The sequence below is a fragment of the Mustela lutreola genome, chromosome 12 (genome assembly GCF_030435805.1).
Source record: "Mustela lutreola isolate mMusLut2 chromosome 12, mMusLut2.pri, whole genome shotgun sequence".
Classification (NCBI taxonomy): Eukaryota; Metazoa; Chordata; class Mammalia; order Carnivora; family Mustelidae; genus Mustela; species Mustela lutreola.
In genome coordinates, this window is record NC_081301.1 from 22,351,604 (window position 1) to 22,374,107 (window position 22,504).

A 22,504-nucleotide genomic window follows, 5' to 3' on the forward strand; every position below is an offset into this window, starting at 1 on the left:
TAGAAATCATTCACCTAAAATATATCCAAAGAGTTCTGAGTCTGCCTAATATTAAGTCTATATGTTATAGGAAAGGGTTTTATTAAAAGAAGTACTAAAGGCACTAATTAAAATTACAACATAGCCATACATTTGCAGAGGGTTTTCCATTTCCCCAGGGCTTTCCTACACATTATCTCCTCTCGTGCTCCCTTCCACAACGGTGGGGGTTTGGCAGAATAAATAGTATTCCACCTTGGTAGTTGAAGGGATTGACCCATATCACCTTGCATGTTCCTTCTGGTCTAGGAAAACAGACACTCTGTGGGACCTTTTATCCATCGAAAAGATGGAAACCAAATCTACTCCCCTAAATCACGTATCTATTGAAGGATATGAGAACAGTTTTATGAAAGTGCTTTGTATATCCATTAAGAACAAAGCAGAAAATAGCTTTATTATCTTCTCTGTCATCATTATTGCTATATATGGTGATGACATTTTAAAATAATGTAGGAAAAACTGTCTTAAGTAGTTAATCAAATTAATAGAAAGTATCTACAGTCCCAAATCACTGCCACCTACATTTTGTTCCAAAAGAAAAAAAATCAAGCTCTTAAGGGATAGTTTCATTTTTTTCTGGAAGTGAAACTTTTGGTGAGAGGAAGCACACTGATGGCCCTTGGCATATCCCTAACTCCACCTTGGGATGCTATGAGGATGCCAAAGAAAAGAAAACCTTTGTACTCCTCTTTTTTTCTGGCCAAAGGGCTAATGAAACATTTGAAATATACAGAAAAACACAAATAGTAATTATTAATCTCCACTTAAAGTTACCTGGGTATGCATTTTTTCTTTCTTTCTTTCTTTTTTTTAAGATTTATTTATTTTAGAGAGACACATAGAACACAAGCGGGAGGGGCAGGTAGGGGGAGACTCTCTCAAGCAGGCTCCGTGATGGATCCCATGATCCTGAGATCATGACCTGAGCCAAAACCAAGAGCCAGCCCCATGCTTAACTGACTGCGCCACCCAGGCACCCCTCCTAGGTATCCATTCTTGAGAGAAAAGTACATGTTAAGTTTTTGCCATATTGTAGCTCTCTTTTTATGAAAGAAATAAAGTATTACAAATACAACAAGAAGCCATTCTCATCACTTTGCTGTGCTCCCCAAAGTAACAAAGGTACATTTTTGTAAATCAGTAGAATTCATTTTAACAGCTGTATGGTATTCCCTTGGAAGAACAAGCTGTCTGTAAATTACTGATTTCCTTACAGGTAGAAGGTTAGTTTGTTGCTCCTTTATTTGCTGATGTAACAGTCCTGAAGTAAATTTCCTTGCCCGTGTCTCTTGGTACATATGAGTATGACTATCTCTGGCCCCAACACCGAAGTTTGAAGTTGTTGAGTTATGAAATATGCTTATTTTAAACTTCATGAGATAGTACTTGATAGTTATCAGTCATGTCCTTTATGTTTTGTTTTGTGTGGGTGTATCAAATTCAAGAAATCATCCCTGCCCCGAGGTCATACTATATCTTTGCCTTTCTCCTGAACGACTCAGAGATCTTGGAAAGCACAAATTTCCATCCCCCTCTCATCTTAAATGTTTTATCACTGTCTGTATTTTACGTCCCTCCTATTTTATGACTTCTCAAATTAGTCATTTTTTAATATAGTCAGTGTTTATTTAGTTTGACTCACATGTTTATTAATCTCTTCATCACCATTATGTTTTGTATCCCATTCCGTCCTTTCGGGTTTAATATTTCTACTTCCTGAAGAATCTCCATTGCATATTTTTTTTCAGTAAGTTTCAGCATATTCTGTAATCTTTTTCTGAAAATAATAAGATTTTATCCTTGCTTCTTGAATTACAGTTTAACCGAGTGTACGAGTCTACATTAGTAGTTTTCTTCCATAGACATTTTGAAAAATATTATTCCAATGCTTTCTGTCTTCTGACTTCTTCTTCTTGCTACTGAGGATTCCGTCATCAGTCTGTTAGTGGTTCTTAACCAGGGGCAGTGTTGCCCAGCAGGGACGTTTGGCGATGTCTGGAGATATTTTTGGTTGTCACAGCTGAGGGGAGGGTGCTCCTAGCTCTAGTGGACAGAGTCCAAGGATGCTGCTGAACAGCCTACAATGCACACAGCAGCCCCCACAACACGGAATTGTCTGGTCCCACATGGTGCTGAGATTGAGAAACTCTGCTTGAATCGTGGTTCCCCTATAAGCAGTATCTTTTCCCTTTGGTTTTTATTTTTAATTGGTCTTTGTCATTCTGGTATTTCCTTATGATCTGACTAAACATGTATTCACAGTCATTTGTCTTCTTTAGGAGTCATTGTACTTCTTACATCTGAGAATTCTTTTTACCAATTTGAGCATATTCTCAGCCGTTTTCACTTCACATGTTCCCTCCTCTTCCCTTCTTTTTTCCCTATATCTTTAAGTCTTAGACATATATTGGATCTTTTCTTTCTGTCTCCATATGTAGTAACCTGTCACATTTTCCATCACTTTATAAACTTGGACTTCATTTGGGTATTTTTTCAGATATCTTGTAGTTTATAGGTTTTTCTTTTCTACTATCTATAATCTGCTTTTAAATGTATCCATTAATTTTTTAAATTTTTACTTTTTCTTTTTTTGCTTCTAGAATTTATATGTTTGTTTTTCAAACATTTCTTTTAAAATAGTCTCTTCTTTTTAAATAGGATTTGGAGTCTTTTTTCTTTAATTATGTCAGATACTTATATAAATCTTCAGATTTTAGATCACTTTTCTGCTATCTCAATTTATTGGTACTCTAATCTTGCTGTTTGTTCTGCCTGCTGACTGACTCATGATGGAAAACATGCTTATGTATGTTTTGTAATTTCAAATTGTACCTTTATAGTAAGCAGGACTTATTTTATCTGTGATAGTCCCTTATGGTTTAAGTGTGTGAATTATTTTTTTTCTATCAGGAATCCATGGAATATCATCAAAAAATTTTTTTACATTAATTTATAAGTTCGAAGGCTTTCCATGCCAAAGTAAATGGCATAAATCCCAACCTCAGCTCCACAGGAGAGGAGACCTGGGGATGGCTACCTTAGCAGGGACTTGATTTTTCCTACTCAAAGCCCTGACAAATACAGAGATCTCACTTGTTGTGTCACTGGGCTTCCGGGCGGGATTTTTCTACTTAATATCTTTTCAGTGAATGTCCTTCTAGGACAAAGGTCCATGCCATAGACTCAGCTATTACTCTCTCTCAATCCATAGTTATATTTCCTGTCATCCCTTCTTACGTTCCCTGTCCAATCCAATGGCAATCACAGCATTCAGCCACAGGCTTACTTCTCTGTTCTTAATTTCCTCTTCATTTCTGGCATGTGCATCTAAAATAACTTCTATTCTATTTCATCAAGTATGATATAAGGAAGGTTTTCAGACTATGGTATAGCCAGCACTAGAACTTTACTCCTTTACTCCTTTTCTATTTCTTCTCCCCAAGAAATTGGTTGGCATAGCCAAGATGCACCGTCTCTGTTCTGTTCCAGGATGGTGTCACTGTGTTCAAGTCATAGCTTTTGTGCAGTGGGCCTGTTTGTGCAATGGGCCTGCTGTCTCCTTCAGCTTCCTGAGATGCTGTTGGCTTGAAATGAGGGTTAGAACCTCTTTGCTCTCCAGCCGTCTCCACTCCCACTGCCCTCCACATATGGGAGCCACCCCTGCCTGCTTCTTGGGTGCACCTATGCTTATTCTTACTTTGGGCCTGTGTTGTTTCTTCTCATATCAGTGATGTGCTTTGCATAGACTCTCCCTTGAAATAAGGAGGAGAGAACCTGTCTCAACTGTAGGATGGAAGAGCAAATACTTTAGGAGACAGGAGTAAGAAGATGGACACCAGGAAGGAAAGAAACAAGAAGTACATTTCTGCCTCCTGGCCTAAAATTGACCTTCCACATTCACCTTTTATCAAAACACTAGGCTGGAAGCTTGCAGCTGTTTTCCCAGATAAATAAAATGATAAATTGTTTCCCATTTTCCTTTTCATCTTATGTGTCTCCTCTCTTGGTGAGAAACTCAGAGGAAAGGAAGGCTCATTGAAATCCTAAAATTCTCATAGAATGTTCCACCTTTGATTGTCTTAATTGTAGATTTCTAAATGCAATTACTGCATGTACTAAGATAAAATTTTGTGCCATTTTTAGTTGAAAACAGAATTAACTGCTGATGCAGATTTCTACTTTCCATCGATCTTATTAAGTCGCAGCCCTTTACCTATCTAGTATGCTGCTCTTTTAAGGCTCTTAGAAGGTTCTTTAAAAAGAGATGAGGCAATAATCACCTGGGGAGCTCTCTCATAAAGCTTCCCACATGCTCATCAGTTGGCTTCCACTCAGTGTATGAATCAAATCACTGAAAATTGTGTCTGCAGATTACTCTGCCCATTCTCCAAGAGTTTTTCAAAATTATTCGAGAAATAGGCTAATGAATTGCAGCAAATTCATCCTAAAATATGTCCTCCTGTGGCATCATTGTAATATTGATGGGCCATTTTCCTTTGGGATTATGGAGTAGGATGATTTGTTTTATGATATATATGGCCTGATTTTAAATAATAGACTGCATTAGCATTCCCAGGGTCTCTTGAATGAGAACACAAAATGTCACAGCATAAATAGTCCGGTGTTTTAGGTTTGGGCCAATACCAATTTTCCTGCTTTGGTAGCCAACATTTACAGGATGTATGTCATCATCTGTATAGAACTTTATGATTTTTAAATGATTTTTTTCAGAGGGAGAGTGTGTGTGAGCAGGGAGGGGCAGAGTGAGAGGGAGAGAATCTCAAGCAGGCTCCACACCCATTGTGGAACCCAGCTCAGGGCTTGATTTCACGGCCCTGAGATCATGACCTGAGCCAAAATCAAGAATCAGATGCTTAACCAACTGAGTCACCCAGACACCGCAAATGATTCTCTTAAACAAATAAGCAGGTGAAGTATATTCCACAGAAATTGTAACACAGCTTCAGACTTCTAACATGAGGAAATAATGCAGCATTTGGATCAGAGACCAGTCCTGGTTCAATCTAGGCAATAGCTCACAATTCCTCACTTTCTGTGATTTGGAATATATATACTTCTTTGGCATCTTCAAAGATTAACTGATGTGTTTTGGAAGAGAGTTGTTTTTAGTAAACCTCAACCCGCATCTTACTGAGCATTGTATCTAGTCTTAAGTACTGGCTTTGCTTCCACCTCTTGAAACCCCTCTGTGTATATCTCTCCGCACCAGTGAGATGCCGGCTGTTCAGGTGTTCGTAGCTTGGTCCCAAGGTTCTCCTACAAACGGATCAGTGGAGCTAAGTGGGAGGCTTCACACGTCTCAGAGTGAGAGGTGATCACTCACGCTGGTGCAGGGAGACCGGCATTTCAGCCAGCTCAGCCTCCAGTCTGCACTTCTTTCTCATAAACGAACGTGCTTCTGAGTCTATTCCTCTCAGAATCCTTCTGAGCCTACTCCAGTAGGTCTGTCGTCCATTTTTCAATTGTGGTACCCAAAGCTGAATGTACACTGACACATGCACGTTAGAATACGGCAGAGAGAAAAACGCTGCGTGGCGTGACATACACACACGTACAGAGGTAACTATTTCATTTCTCTTCTTCTCTTTCTAAATAAATGAGTTTCTAGAAACACAGTCACCCTTTCAGAATGCCTCTGTTGACTCCTTCAACTTAATTTCAGTAGAATTCCAAAGTCTTTCCTATTGGCGGTCGCTAGGCCGGGTTTTCCACCTGCGCAGCTTTTCTTTACTGTGTATCTGTGCAGCCTGTTCCATCTTATCTTTATTAACTATTATCCTGTAGGATTAGAAACACTGAACTGGACCGTAAGCTCCCTGTTCCCCGCCCTACAGTTACACATTGCTATGTAGGGACTAAGGACAGTTTTTTGGCATTCCCAAGATGTAAAATTCCCAGTGAGGGCATTTCTGTAAAGCAGTACTCCGTGGGTCATCCGGTTAATAAACCATTTAAATATCTTTCTGTCCTAGCAGCATTTTGTCTGCTAAAATCTTTTGAGAGTCCTTGTAGAAGAAACTGTCAAAAGGCATTTCCAGTTCACCTGTGCCTGCCACGTCTCTACCCATCAACCATCACGAAGTGTCAAAACACACAAAATCCTAGTGATTATCACTTCCTTGTTCCAGTGTTCAGATGCCGTTCCCAACTATTCGTAAGTTCTCAGAATGCCCCAGCCATACCAGACTGCAAGCTCTTGGTTCATGTTACCCCTCATTCTCAAACAATTCCTTTTCTGCTCTTCTCTCATGACTCCTCTCAAAAGCATTTCCCCAGGGAAGCCTTCCCATTCTCCAGGTACAATTGAGCTTTTATCCTTTAAGCAGCTGCTGTAGGTGTGAAAGGGCCTGCAATGCACCAGGCAATGGATGGGGTAGGGAGTGCACTCAGGTGTGTAAACAAACAAATACATGAGCATTGCGTTGTGCACTAAGGAAGTGGCTCTAGCCCATAGCATGGTCCTTGAGAATTATTTAATGAAAGGCTAAATGTTGATTGGGCATCTTAAAGAAAAGTCAAGATCTAAGGTCAGAGAAAGAGTGCGGGGTCTAAGAAATTATGGGTAGTGATGAAAATGCATTCTTTAAATTCATTTATTCATAATATATGTATTTAGTGGTAATCATCCATTATTTTACAGAAGAGCTTTGCTGTGATTTTTCATTAGGGAAGAGTAGTTGGTGGAGATTTTCTTTAAGATCAGGGTCAGAGACCTACCGAAGGGCTGCCAAATTACTATACACAATTTTTGCATCCTTAAGAGGCTTTGAAGAATAAGGAACTGGAAGCAGATGCTTCTATCTCAAAGTAGCCAGGCCCATGAAATAAAGGGAGCATTTTATAGATGGCACAATGGGTCCTAATAAATCAGGGATGTCTCAGGTGGTGTCTGTGAACTTCTATGAATGAAATATGCTAGCAGCATCAAGGGACCCATGAAAATAATGATGCATGTTTCAAAGTGTGCAGAGGATGTAAATTGTGCTATAAAAATACAGAACATCAGATGTCTTTATAAATGGGACTTCTACTCAGAGCACATTCTACACAGGAACAGTAGAATCTGGGCACTCAGACCTGGGATAATGGATACTTTAAATAATAAATTTAGGCCTTTAGCATACTGTCTTTATATACCTGCCTATATCCTCCTAGACAGAAGCTATCTAAAAACTTACTAAATTTGAATTCTAATAGGAAGAGCAGAATTTATCCATAACAACGAATTGTAGCAGACCCTAATTAGAGGTTGCATCGTGTCGTCAGGGACATCTATGAGGGTTTTGAGACCGCTTCTTTCCCTAGCAGGATAAGTGGCCTTAGGTAAGGTGGATGTATACATCTCTGCTGATGTTCTACCATTTTCTCCTCGATCTTTCTGCTTCCTATAGATTTCATGAATCTGGCCAGTGAGGGGGACACATTCCATCCTCACTATGATAGCAGATCCCTTATAAAACTAAAAGGGACCTCAGGAGGAATGTGCTTGCTAACTGATGACTAATGAATCTTTGCTGAGGGTGCCTGGATGGCTCAGTTGGTTGAGCGACTGCCTTCAGCTCAGGTCATGATCCTGGAGTCCCAAGATCGAGTCCTGCACTGGACTCCCTGCTCAGCAGGGGGTTTGCTTCTCCCTCCAAACTTCCCCCTCTCATGCTCCCTCACTCTCATTCTCTCTCTTTCTCTCAAATAAATAAATAAAATCTTTAAAAAAAATCTTTGCTGAAAGATGGATCAGAAAATTTGTACTAGGCGACACTGCAATGCAGTTTCCAAGGACACCTGCAAATTATGATCTACCTCATTCTGAAAAGAGAAAGGGAGCGGGGCAACAAAAACATCACGGAACAGGGTACGTGGTTGGACTCTTGTAAATCGAATGCAGTTTTTCAACTCAGCTGCTTGCAACTGTGTGACTCCAGACTGGGCTTTTAGCCTGTGGAACCCCCATTCACTCATCTGTAAAATGAAGAAATTAATATATCTAAACAGGATTAAATTAGGTGCCTGATTATTTTTGTCCTTTTATCCCTCATTAGTATAAAAATGACAGATGGCTCAGGTGTTAGACATTCCTTTAAAATTCTGTCATCTTCCTCTTCAGTAAGAAAGCGAGAAGCAAGTTAAGAATGACTCACATGTAATTATTCTAATACGACATATCGTAATATTTTGTTCTCCTTCATTGAGAGAGCACTGGAGAATAATCTCGGATTTTTGCAAGTCATCAATCTGTCACCTTCTGTGGGAAAATACCTGTTCAAAGCACAAAGAAAGACTGAGAGTTATTAAGCAAAATTGATTCATAGAGGTTGAATAGCAGAGCTCGAAATGCTAACATTTGGTTGGATAAGGGTTTAGGAAACCCTAGAGACTAAAATTACAATCTTTGCTTTAAATTTCATTGAATATAAGTAAGTACATGAGTTATGTGTGGGCTACATCTGGTTCATTAGTGCTTTTGTTTCAAGGACTAGTGATAAAATCAACCAACTAAAACCGTCTATAGACAGATGGTGTTCTAAATTTAAGCTGAGTCATTCTTATTTTTAAGGAAATGTGCAACAATTTTTAGAGGTCCTTAAATAGCAAAAATTTTAAATTCACTTCCCTTTCTAAATAAGCATTACTCTTAATAACAAGATGGATTTCTATTTCTTTTTTTTTTTTAACGATTTTATTTATTTATTTGACAGAGAGATTACAAGTAGGCAGAGAGAGAGAGGAGGAAGCAGGCTCCCTGCTGAGCAGAGAGCCCAATGCGGGACTCGATCCCAGGACCCTGAGATCATGACCTGAGCCGAAGGCAGCGGCTTAACCCACTGAGCCACACAGGCGCCCTGGATTTCTATTTCTTGAAGGAAGTTCATTTGATCAGTAAGCTCAGTATTCAAGCAGTAAATATTTTCTTTTCTTTCCAAGTATTTATTTAAATTTCAGTTAGTTAACATACAGTGTAAATTTAGTTTCAGGTGTAGAATTTAATGATTTAACATTTACATACAACAGCAACCTGCTGCTCATCACAGATGCACTCCTTAATCCCCATCGTGTAGTCAACCCATCCCCCACCCACCTCCCCTCTAGTAACCATTAGTTTGTTCTCTATAGTTAAGGGTCTGTTTCTTGGTTTTCCTCTCTTTTTTTTTCCCCCTCCCCTGTATTCATTTGTTTTGCTTCTTAAATTCTATATGTGAGTGAAATCAGATGGCATTAGTCTTTCTCTGACTTATTTCACTTAGCATAGTACTCTAGTTCCATCTGTGTCACTGCAAATGGCAAGATTCCGTTCCTTTTAATGGCTGAGTAGTATTCCACTCTGTCTGTATGCACCACATCTTCTTTATCCATTCATCAGTTGGTAGATATTTGGGCTCTTTGAGTAATTTGGCTATTGTTGACAATGGTACTATAAATATCAGGGTGAATGTTCAAATTATTGAATGTTCAAATATTCAAATTAATATTCCATTGGGTAAATACACAGTAGTCTAATTGCTGGATCATAGAGTAGTTCTATTTTTAACTTTTTGAGGAAACTCTACACTATATTCCAGAGTGGCTGCACCAGTTTGCCTTTCCACCAACAGTACAAGAGTGTTCCTTACTCTCCACGTACTCACCAATACTTGTTGTTTCTTTTGTTTTTGTTTTTGTTTTTAGCTCTTCTGACAGGTGTGAAATGATATCTCATTGTAGTTTTGATTTGTATTTCCCTGATGATGAGTGATATTGAACTTTTTTTAATGTATCTGGCCATCTACCTGTCTTCTTGGGAAAAATGTCTATTTATGTCTTCTGCCCATTTTTAATTGAATTATTTTTTGGAAGGTATTGATTCATATAAGTTCTTTACATATTCTGGATACTAACCCTTTAGTGGATATCCACTTGCAAATACCATCTCCCATTTCATAGGTTGCCTTTTAGTTTTGCTGATGTTTCCTTCACTATGCAGAATCTTTTTTTTTTATTTTGATGTAGCCCCAATAGTTTATTTTTGGTTTTGTTTCTCTTGCCCAAGGGGACCTACCTAGAAAAATGTTACTATAGCTGATGTCAAAAAGAACACTGCCTATGTTTTCTTCTAGGAATTTTATGGTTTCAGATCTCACATTTAGGTCTTTAATCCATTGTGAATTTATTTTCGTGTATCGTTTAAGAAGTGGTCCAGTTTCATTCTTTTGCCTGTTGCTCTCCAGTTTTCCCAACACCCTTTGCTGAAGAAACTATTTTCCAATGTGTATTCTTTCCTGCTTCATGAAAGATTAACTGATCACATAATTATGGGTTTAAGTTTTCGGTTTTCTGTTCTGTTCCATTGACCTATGTGTCTGTTTTGGGGCCAGGACCATACTGTGTTCATGACTACAGCTTTGTAATATAACTTGATGTCTAGAATTGTGTTGCCTCCAGCTTCTCATCCTTTATTTTATTAATGTGCTATATCACATTGATTGATTTGTGAATATTGAATCACCCTTGCAGCCCAGGAATAAATTCCCATTGATTGTGGTGAACAATTCTTTTAATGTACTGTTGGACTCAATTTCCTAATATTTTATTGAGAATTTTTACATTCAGATTCATCAGGGATGTTGACCTGTGGTTCTCTTTTTTGTGGAGTCTGTCTGGTTTTGGTATCACGGTAATGCTGGGTTCATAGAATGAATTTGGAAGTTTTCCTTCTTTGCCTATGTTTTGGAATTGTAGAGAAGAACAGATATTAATTCTTCTTTAAATGTCTGGTAGAATTCACCTGTGAAGCCATCTGGTCCTGGACTTTTGTTTGTTGGGAGTTTTTGGATTACTGATTCATCTACTTGGCTGATTATCTGTCTGTTCAAGTTTTCTATTTCCTCCCATTTCAGTGTTGGTAATTTATATGTTTCTAGGAATTTACTGCTTCTTCCAGATTGTCTAATTTGTAGGCATGTAGTTTTTCATAGTATTCTCTTATAATTATTTGTATTTCTGTGGTGTTGGTTGTTATTTCTCTTCTCTCATTTGTGATTTTATTTATCTGAGTCCTTTCTCATTTCTTTTTGCTAAGTCTGGCTAGGGGGTTATCAACTTTATTGATTTTTACAAAGAACCAGCTTATGACTTCATTGATCTGCTCTACTGTTTTTTTAGTTTCTATATCATTTAGTTCTGCTCTAATCTCTATTATCCCCTTCCTTCTGATGTTTTTAGGTTTTGTTTGTTCTTTTTCTAGATCCTTTAGGTGTAAGGTTAGGTTGTTTATGTGAGATTTTTCTTGCTTCTTGAGTAGTCCTGTACTGCTAGAAACTTCCATCTTAGGATCACCACTTCTGCATCCAGCAGTTTTTGAACCAATGTGTCTTCATTTTCTTGTTTCCCTGTATTTTTTCATTTCTTCTTTTATTTTCTAGTTGACCACATTCATTGTTTGGTAGCATATTGTTTAAACTCCGTGGATTTGTGGTTTTCCCAGATTTTTTTCTTGTGATTGGCTTCCATTTTTATAGCGTGGTGGTCAGAAAAGATGCATGGTATGACATCAATCTTTCTGAATTTGTTGAGGCTTGTTTTGTGGCTTAATATGTAATCTATTCTAGAGAATGTTCCATGCGCCCTTAAAAAGAATGTGTCCTGCTGGTTTAGGGTGGAATGTTCTGACTCTATCTGTTATATCCATTTGTTCCAGTGTGTCATCCAAAGCCATCATTTCCTTGTTGATTTTCTATTTAGGTGATCTGTCCATTGGTGTAAGTGGAATGTTAAAGTCCCCTACAATTATTATTATCAATTAGCTCCTTTATGTTTGTCATTAACTGTTTTATATATTTAGATGCTTCCATGTTTACATTTGTTAGATCTTCTTATTGGATAGTCCCCCTTATAATGATATAGTGCCCTTCATCTCTTGTTACAGTCTTTGGTTTAAAATATGATTTGTCTGATATAAGTGTAGCTACTCTGGCTTTCTTTTGGCATCCATTTGCACAATAAATGACAACTGTTTCTCCATCCCTTCACTTTCAATCTATAGTTGTCTTTAGATCTGAAATGACTGTCTTGTAGGCAGCATAAGATGGGTCTTGTTTTCTTATCTATTCTGACATTCTGTCTTTTGATCGGAGCATTTAATCCACCTACATTCAGAGTATTTATTGATAGATCTGTATTTAGTGCCATTTTATTACTTATTTTGTCATTGTTTCTGGAAAATTTCCCTGTTCCTTTCTTGTCTTTGTCACCTTTGGTCTTTCCTTTCCACTCAAAGGGTCCCCCTTTAATATTTCTTGCATAGGTGGTTTAGTGGTCATAAACTCCTTTAGTTTTTGTTTGTCTTGGGAACTCTTCATCTCTCCTTCTATTCTGAATAATAGGCTTTCTATCATTGGATAGAGTATTCTTGTCTGTAGAGTTTTCTCATTTTGCACATTGAATGTCATGCCACTCTTTTAAACTGGATTGTCAACTTTCTGTTGAGAGATCTGCAGTTGGCCTTATAGGTCTTCCTTTGTAAGTTAGGGACTATTTCTGTCTTGCTGCTGTAGGATTTTTTCTTTATTATATATTTTGCAAATTTAATTACAATATGTCTTTATGTCGGCCTGCTTTGTTGATTTTGATGGGAGTTCTTTGTGCCTTCTGGATCTGGATGTCTGTTTCCTTTCCCAGATTAGGGAAGTTTTCAGCTATTATTTCCTCAAATTTTCTACCCTCTTTTCTCTCTCTTCTTCTTCTGGAACTCGTATGACATGAATGTAATTACATTTGATGGCATCACTGAGTTCTCTAAGTCTATTCTTATGATCCATAATTCTTTCTCTCTTTTATTCTGCTTCCTTGTTTTCCATAATTTTATCTTCTATGTCACTAATTTGTACCTCAGCTTCTTCCAGCCTTGTGTTCATTACATCCAGTCTGTTTCCAATCTCAGCTATTACATTTTTCATTTCTGACAGATTGGTTTTTTTACCTCTTTCATCTCTGTGGTAAGGGCCTCCCTGAAGTCATCCATTCTTCTCTCGAGCCCAGTGAGTATCCTTATGATTGTTGCTTTACATTTTCCATCAGGCATATTACTTATATTTGTTTCAATTAGAAATCTGACCCATGACCTTATCTTGTTGCTTCATTTGGGATGAATTCCTCCATCTTGGCATTTTGTCTGAGTCTTATTCTGTGTGTTAGAGAAACCTGTTACGTGTCCTGCTTTTGAGAGTAATAACTTTTTGAAGAAGTGGTCATGTCGTGTCCAGGGCCTGATGCTTCAGGGATTGTGTCTGGTGCATGCTGTGTGCCCTCTGCTACTGTGTTTGGGCTGCTCTCTCTCCTTCAGGCCACTTGTCTGCAGAGGTTCTCCTTGCCTGCAGTGGGCAGGGTTTGATCCTGTGGCAAGTTTTAAGTAGGTGTGCTCTGCTCTGCTTGTTAAATGAGACCTAATACTATTTCTTTTTTTTTTTTTTAAAGATTTTATTTATTTATTTGACAGAGAGAGATCACAAGTAGACAGAGAGGCAGGCAGAGAGGCAGGCCGAGAAAGAGGAGGAAGCAGGCTCCCCGCTGAGCAGAGAGCCCGATGCGGGACTCGATCCCAGGACCCTGAGATCATGACCTGAGCCGAAGGCAGCGGCTTAACCCACTGAGCCACCCAGGCGTCCCGAGACCTAATACTATTTCTACTAGAACTGAAGCCTCATAGAACTCTGGCTGGGAGACAAGGCATGGAGAGGGGTTTCTGCTGGTCTTCTGGGGAAGGGGATCTCCATGCTGGCACTGAGGCACATTGGTCCAAGAAGAGCAGTCCCAGCAGAGCACAGTTTTGGATCAGGACCTGGTGTAAGCAGGTCAGGCAGCCAGTGTTGGTGCTGTGATGTCAACAGCAAGTGTCTCTGCATTTATGCTGGCGGGGGGGGGGGGGGAGAGGAGGGAGGGAGAAAGGCGTCTGACAGCTCTTTTGTCTCTTGAGAGACAACTCTGCAAATGCCACCTCTTGCAGATGCTCTCTAAGAAGAACAAACAGTTTCCCCATGTGACCTAGGCATTCCTCAAATGGCTGTCTGCCCACTCACCCCCCACCCCACCCCAGGCTGCTTGCTTGTCTTCCCTCCAGGAGTAGGGCAGTGCCTCAGTTCTCCCTACAAGCCAAGACTACCAACATTTAAAACTTTGGTCTTCAAGCCCCATTGGTTGCAAAAATTCATGAAAATAAGCCCCTCTCATTTTCCCAGCGAATGGCTGTGGGGAAGTGTTCTCTGTCAATTCCCCTGAGCATTCCTTTTTCTCTCACCATTGAGACCAGGGCTCCCTCTCCTCCACAGCACCTACCATCCATTTCTCCCCCATACCATGTCTTGACACTTCCTTGTTGTGTACAACTCTCCCTCTAGTTGTACAGTTGTGCAGTTTGCTCTGTCTCCTCAGGTCAATTTCTTGGGTATTCAGAGTGATTTGATAATTTTCTAGTTGTGTTTGAGGGATGAGACGAGCCTGTAGAGTTCTTCTACTTATACCTCCATCTTAAGAAATATTATTTTAAAGAATAACGACTAAAAATAGTCATTGTTGCAAAGAGTAAAAAACTAAAAACAGAATTACAAAGGCACAAACACCTTTTCTCAAATATTATGCTTAGTTATTGTTCTTTTTCTCCCATTCTCATAGCTATACCCTAGCTGGTCCTGACACCATTGAATGCCTGGCCAATGGCAAGTGGAATGGAAGTAACCAGCAGTGTCTGGCTGTCTCCTGCGATGAGCCCCCCAATGTGGAACACGCCTCTCCAGAGACTGCCCATCGGTTATTTGGAGACATTGCCTTCTACTATTGCTCAGATGGTTACAGTCTGGCAGACAATTCCCAGCTCCTTTGCAATGCCCAGGGCAAGTGGGTTCCCCCCGAAGGTCAGGCCATGCCCCGTTGTATAGCTCATTTCTGTGAAAAGCCCCCATCTGTTTCTTATAGCATCTTAGAATCTGTGAGCAAAGCAAAATTTGCAGCAGGATCCGTTGTGAGCTTTAAATGCACAGAAGGTTTTGTACTGAATACCTCGGCCAAGATTGAGTGTTTGAGAGGTGGGCAGTGGAACCCTTCCCCCATGTCCATCCAGTGCATCCCTGTGCGGTGTGGAGAGCCTCCAAGCATCATGAATGGCTATGCAAGTGGATCAAACTACAGTTTTGGGGCCATGGTGGCTTATAGCTGCAACAAGGGGTTCTACATTAAAGGGGAGAAGAAGAGCACCTGTGAGGCCACAGGACAGTGGAGTAGCCCCACACCCACATGCCACCCTGTGGCTTGCAATGAACCACCCAAGGTTGAGAATGGCTTTCTAGAGGTAAGAGACTAATGAGTGAGTGGTCCATGGCTTTCATCACTGACTGCTGGCCTCCTGTGGCTAACCTGGGATTAGAGACAGGACACTGGACAGATTAACTGTTGAAAAACAGAAGTGGCTGGACCTATAGGTAGTGAATATTTGAGGGAAGTTGATAGAAATTAGTGATCCTTTTAATATAGAGCTTTGTACCTTCTGCTAACATATAGAAGTGCTATTTGAAGTGCTTTGTAGCAATCCTTAGCCCTAACTATGAAGGTAGAATAAACCAATTTTAATACAATATTATTTTCCTTTATAGAAGAAATTATTCCAAGATGAATGTATATTTTATAGAAATCAAGGTCTCCTGGAACTTAGAGAAATCTGGTATCATTTCTGATTTTTAGAACAAAGATGGGGTGAATCATCTGTTCACTATAATGCAGTTATTACAATTTTCTTTCAGCGGACTTAAAGGTAGTTTCATCAGGACATAAAGAGTTCTCTCAGATGCACTCCTGTTCTCCTTGCACATTAATATGTGCCTAGTCTATTTCCCCAAATCAAGGACTATTTTATTTATTTTTTAAAGATTTTATTTATTTATTTTGACAGATCACAAGTAGGCAGAGAGGCAGGCAGAGAGAGAGAGGGAAGCAGGCTCCCCGCTAAGCAGAGAGCCTGATGTGGGCCTCAATCCCAGGACCCTGAGATCATGACCTGAGCCAAAGGCAGAGGCTTTAACCCACTGAGCCACACAGGTACCCCACAAGGGCTATTTTAAAGAGATAATATTCTAATTAAATATTATGTAAAAACCCACACATATGTCATACCTTTTCTCCTTTATATTCTAAATGATAGTAAATACCTTCTGTTTAACACCTCTGCTCTGAGGTACCAGATCCACTGGAAGAGGGTATATGTAGATGAGGAGGCTTTCTTCATTTGTTCATTTAGCAAATATCTCTGGAGCTCCTACTAGGTGCCAGGTAAGCACTGGAGAGCTGGTATTTAACAACACAGATTAGGTCTATGATGGCATGGTGCTTCCATGTGTGTACCCAAGAAAGAAATTAAAAAAAAAATTATGTCCACTAGAATAAGAAGTTCACTATATAGCATACAAGCTAGACTTCACCGTGATATTCCTTTTAAAATTTTCATGACTAATTCATGTGTGGTACTACCTAAAAATGACCTGTTATTAGTCCCTTATATATTTAAATATTGAGTTCATGAAGATTAACTTTTTGTTTAAAAGATAAGATACTGCTTTTCAATTCCCCATCTTTAGAGCAGCAGTTTTTAAGAGTATGTTAAGAATGAACACAAAACTTTGTACTCTTTGGAATATATCCATGAAAATATTTTATATGCTTTTTTTGACAATATTAACAAGTAAATGTAGGTCGTATGTGTATACTTCTTTCTCTGTAGTTAAAGCAACAGAACTACAGCATTGCTATCGTGAGCAAGATTTTTTTGAATTTACTAAGTAATTTATAATTTTTAGTAGTAGTCTACCAAATCATCAATTTAAAACTATTGATTTTTTACTTATGACAGTTCAGCCCCATGGTAAACATTTCTGCAATAAGGATTACCAAATTTGACCTGTCCTTTTCACTTAGTAACATAGAACAGGCCTAATGAGAAAAGCATTAAGTCCTTATTTGCTTATGTCTTAACTGATTCGTCTTAACATAGGCACTTCAGTATATATTTCTTTATTATTGTTCAATGTCTTTAGTTAATTATTCATTATACATATAAGACTTAATTGTTTTCTCCCTATTATACAGCATACAACTGGCAGGATCTTTGAGAGTGAAGCGAGATATCGGTGTAATCCAGGCTATAAGTCCGTTGGAAGTCCCATATTTGTCTGCCAAGCCAATCGCCACTGGCACAGTGAATCCCCTCTGTCATGCATCCCTCTCAACTGTGGGAAACCTCCCCCGATCCAGAATGGCTACATGAAAGGAGAAAATTTTGAAGTAGGATCCAAGGTTCAGTTTTTCTGTAATGAAGGTTATGAGCTTATCGGTGATAATTCTTGGACATGCCAGAAATCTGGCAAATGGAATAAGAAGCCAAACCAGAAGTGTGTGCCTGCCAAGTGCCCAGAGCCTCCCCTCTTGGAAAACCAGCTCGTCCTGAAGGAGTCAGCTACGGAAGTAGGAGTGGTGATATTTTCTTGTAAAGAAGGACATGCCCTTCAGGGCCCCTCCGTCCTGAAATGCCTGCCATCACAGCGATGGAATGATTCTTTCCCTGTTTGTAAGATGGTTCTTTGCCTCCCACCTCCCCTCATTTCCTTTGGGGTCCCCGCTCCTTCGTCTGCTCTTCATTTTGGAAGTACTGTCAAGTATTCTTGCGTGGATGGGTTTTTCCTGAGAGGGGATCCCACCACCTCCTGCCAAGCTGATGGTACCTGGAGCTCTCCACTGCCAGAATGTATCCCTGTGGAATGTCCTCACCCTGAGGAAATTCTCAATGGCATCATCGATGTACAAGGTCTTGCCTATCTCAGCACAGCTCTCTATACCTGCAAGCCCGGCTTTGAGTTGTTGGGAAATACTACCATCCTTTGTGGAGAAAATGGTCACTGGCTTGGGGGGAAACCCACCTGCAAACCCATTGAGTGCCCAATGCCCAAGGAGATTTCAAATGGCAAATTCTCTTACACAAACCTACACTACGGGCAAACCATTACATACTCCTGTGACCGAGGCTTCAGGCTAGAAGGTCCCAAATCCTTGACTTGTTTAGAGACAGGTGATTGGGATATGGGTGTCCCGTCATGCAGTGCCATCCACTGTAATCCCCCACAACCCATCGAAAATGGATTTGTAGAAGGCGCAGATTACAGCTATGGGGCCATGATCATCTACAGCTGCTTACCTGGGTTCCAGGTAGCTGGCCATGCCATGCAGACCTGTGAAGAGTCAGGATGGTCAAGCTTCATACCAACATGTGTACCCATAGACTGTGGTCTCCCGCCTCATATTGATTTTGGAGAATGTACTAAGGTCAAAGATGGTCAGGAATCTTTTGTAGAAGAAGAAGATATGATGGAAGTTCCGTATGTGACTCCTCAACCTCCTTACCATCTGACAGCAGGGGCTAAAGCTGGAGAAAGCACCAAAGGATCTCCTACTCCACATTCTGCAAGCTTTCTATATGGCACCATTGTTTCATATACCTGTAATCCAGGATATGAACTTCTAGGGAGCCCTATGCTGATATGCCAGGAAGATGGCACTTGGAATGGCAGTGCTCCATCCTGCATTTCCATTGAATGTGACTTGCCCATTGCTCCTGAAAATGGCTTTTTGCATTTTGCAGAGACGACCATGGGCAATGCTGTACAGTATAGCTGCAAGCCAGGACACGTTCTGCTGGGCTCCAACATGAGGTTTTGTCTACAGAATAAAGAATGGAGTGGTGCTTCCCCAAGGTGTGAGGCCATTTCGTGCAAAGCACCAAATCCCATTATGAATGGCTCCATCAGAGGAAGCAACTACACATACCTGAGTGTGTTACACTATGAGTGTGATCCTGGGTATGTGTTGAATGGCTCTGAGAGGAGAACATGCCAACAAAATAAAAATTGGGATGAGAATGAGCCAGCGTGTGTTCCTGTGGACTGTGGGTCACCGCCAGTCTCAGCCAATGGCCAGGTGAAAGGAAATGAACATACATTCCAAAAAGAGGTTGAGTATACTTGCAGTGTAGGGTTCTTACTTGAGGGAGCCAGGAGTCGTGTTTGTCTTGCCAATGGAAGTTGGAGTGGAACCACTCCCATCTGTGTGCCTGTCAGATGTGCCACCCCACCACAGGTGGCAAATGGAGTGATGGATGGCCTGGACTATAGTTTTGGAAAGGAAGTGGCGTTCCACTGCCACGATGGCTACATGTTGCACGGTGCTCCAAAACTCACCTGTCAGTCCAGTGGCAACTGGGACGCAGAGTTCCCTCTCTGTAAACCAGTCAACTGTGGCCCTCCTGAAGATTCTTCCCATGGCTTTTCTAATGGCTTCTCCTTTTATCACGGGGGACATATACAGTATCAGTGCTTTCCTGGTTATAAGCTCCATGGGAGTCCTTCAAGAAGGTGTCTCTCCAATGGCTCCTGGAGTGGCAGCCCGCCTTCCTGCCTGCCTTGCAGTTGTTCCACGCCGGTGATTCAGAACGGAGCTGTCAATGGGACAGATTTTGGCTGCGGAAGGGCAGTCCAGATTCAGTGCTTCAAAGGCTTCAAGCTTCATGGAATTTCTGAAATCAGCTGTGAAGCCAACGGCCAGTGGAGCTCTGGCTTCCCATATTGTGAGCACACTTCCTGTGGTTCTCTCCCAGCCATTCCAAATGCATTCACCAGTGAGAGCGTCTCTTCGGAGGAAAATGTGGTAACTTACAACTGCAGATCTGGGTACGTCATACAAGGCAGTTCGGAGCTGGTTTGCACAGAGAAAGGGACATGGAGCCAGCCTTATCCAGTCTGTGTGCCCTTGTCCTGTGGACCCCCGCCATCTGTCGCCAATGCAGTGGCCACTGGAGAGGCACACACTTTTGAAAGTAAAGTGAAACTCAGGTAAGTCCATGGCTCTAGAGTCTTCAAAGGGTGCAGACAGGAAGATTGTAAAATAAAAAGCGCTAGGTCAAAAATTAAGCTAATTGGGAAAATACCATCTCTGGTCTGCTCTCCAAAAACTGAAGCTTTTCACACTTGGCCTTATTCTATTCATAATTGTTTAGAAATCCATTGGCTACATTTTCAGCTCATAGTCCCTCATATAATTGTCATGAATATCATATTCTGCTGACCTTCATGAAAGAGTGAGATTCTCCAGCGGGCTTTTGTATCTCTTAAGGCACCAGGCTCGTTTTTCTTCTAAACATCGTGCTGATAAGTTTATGATATCACTCTGTGGTTATATTCATACAAGCAAATATTGGGGAAGTAAGGCAAAAGCTGAATGATTCAGGTCAAAAAGCAGATACCTTCATTGAACTGCATATATAGGAAGATTTTTTTAAAGGTTTTATGTACCCCTGGGTATAAAAATATATGTTTATAAAAAATAAAAAATTAATAAAAAAAAGGTTTTATGTATTATTTATTTGACAGACAGAGATCACAAGTAGGAAGAGAGGCAGGCGGGGTCGGAGGGGGGGCGGGCAGGGAAGCAGCTTCCCTGCTAAGCAGAGAGCCCAGGACCCAAGACCCTGAGATCATGATCTAAGCTGAAGGCAGAGGCTTTAACCAAACCACTGAGCCACCCCAGCCCTCCTATATAGGAAGATAAATTAAGTAGACTTCCAACCTATGCTATTTGAACAAACTGAACTATTTAATGCACAAATAGTGATTTGTTTTTTGCTGTAATGTTATCTATAATGTGTTATTAAAAAGAACTAAGAGAATATGGAATTAATTTGCAATTTAATTTTTATTGGAATAAATGCCCATAAGATAGCTCAACCCTCTAAATCAATTTAGATTTTTTTCACGTCTGTGAAGGAGTTATGGATTATCCTTTACATATTGGATTCTAAGATTTTAATAATTCAGTCACTCTTCTTAAACATGTCTATTGTGGACATTTTAGCCCTACCTTTTTTCTCTCCTAATTGCAGTAAGGAGGAGACCCAAGGGAGTATCATCAATGGTAAGAAAGCTGACGAGTAGTTGATCATGCACAGAGGAGAAAAACAACAATTATCGCTCGTTTTTGAAACACATTTTCAATTGTGTCTTCAGATGTTGATGTGTGAGATACCTTGAGAAATCACAGTATCACCTGCTTCTCAAGAACTCCCCCCATTTATTATGCCTTGTCATGTGTTGATTATGTTTCAGATCTTTACGTGTAGTAAACAGATTACAAGTTTGCAAAACCTGTGACTCCTGTTTAACCTGGTGATTTGTGAAATTACAAAAAAAAATCCACCTAATAAATGTTAATTAGCTAAATGGTTTAATTTAAAAGGCAGTGTAGCATAGTAGCGAAAGCATGGATTTGAGAACCAGAGTCCCTAGGCCAGAATCTCAGCTCTGTCACTTCCTGGGGGAGTTTAGTGTCTCTGATGTCAGTTTCACCATCTGCCAAATGGGAGTGAAGATAATCATACCTACTCACAGGGTTGTCATGAGAATTAAATGGATTAATATTTGTAGGGCACTTAGAACAGTGACTAGAATTTAATAAGTGCTATGTAAACATTTGCTGAATAAATAAATCCAAATTTTATAAATCATAAGGTACTGTGGAGCCAGGCTGATTGGAGTTTGAACACCAGTACTGTTGTTACATAATAATATCAACTACTCAGGATTTAAAGAAATACCCTATGTAAAGGACTTAGACCAGTGCTTGGCACAAAGTAGATTCTCAGTAAATATTACTTATGTTATATTCTTAACTAGTATCTGAGTCTGTGTTGCGATATGTCTAGAACGTTTTGAACTGTTAGGTCTTTTCAGAATAAAAGTGAATTCAACGTTGAAATTGTCCACAACAAGGGTAAATAACATGAGCAACATTTAAATCAACTTTAGGCTTGGCTCATCCTTAATGTGGACAGCAAAGGACTGATCAGCTTGTCATTGTTCTGTCGGTCTTTTAGCAAGGCAATCCCATTCCCTTGACATTCAAATCAGTTTCAATGCATCACATAAAATGTCTACTGAGCTTTGTAACAGCATCTTAAACCCAAGAAGTCACCAACAGCATTGTACTCTCTTTAAGGTGCTTATTTTGCTTTTTCCATTGCAGATGTCTGGAAGGGTATGTGATGGATACGGATGTAGACACATTCACCTGTCAGAAAGATGGTCATTGGTTTCCTGAGAAAATCTCCTGCAGCCCTAAAAAATGCCCTCTTCCAGCAAATATAACATATATACGTGTTCATGGGGATGATTTCAGTGTGAATAAGCAAATTTCTGTGTCATGTGCAGAAGGGTATATCTATGAGGGAGTTAACATATCAACGTGTCAGGTAAGATTCTCTGTCCTAGAACCTGTACCTGTACCTCATTTATATATATTAAATGTGTGTGTTTGTCAACAGCAGTATCTTGCTATTCTGAAAAGGAAAAAAAAAAAGTCAAGTTTCCAGCTGTGTCAAGAATTTGAG

At 40.0% G+C, this 22,504-nt stretch overlaps 1 protein-coding gene across 4 annotated transcripts in view; it reads left to right on the plus strand.

Annotated features, from left to right (window-relative positions):
• SVEP1 (sushi, von Willebrand factor type A, EGF and pentraxin domain containing 1) overlaps positions 1 to 22,504 on the plus strand; it is a 180,214-nt gene that overhangs the window by 125,202 nt on the left and 32,508 nt on the right. For all 4 annotated transcript variants that reach the window (XM_059143460.1, XM_059143462.1, XM_059143461.1 and 1 more), the window contains 3 exons: positions 14,704 to 15,376; positions 17,164 to 19,955; positions 22,141 to 22,366. In XM_059143460.1, the coding sequence (XP_058999443.1) occupies positions 14,704 to 15,376; positions 17,164 to 19,955; positions 22,141 to 22,366 (3,691 nt within the window). The remainder of the gene's footprint in view (positions 1 to 14,703; positions 15,377 to 17,163; positions 19,956 to 22,140; positions 22,367 to 22,504) is intronic.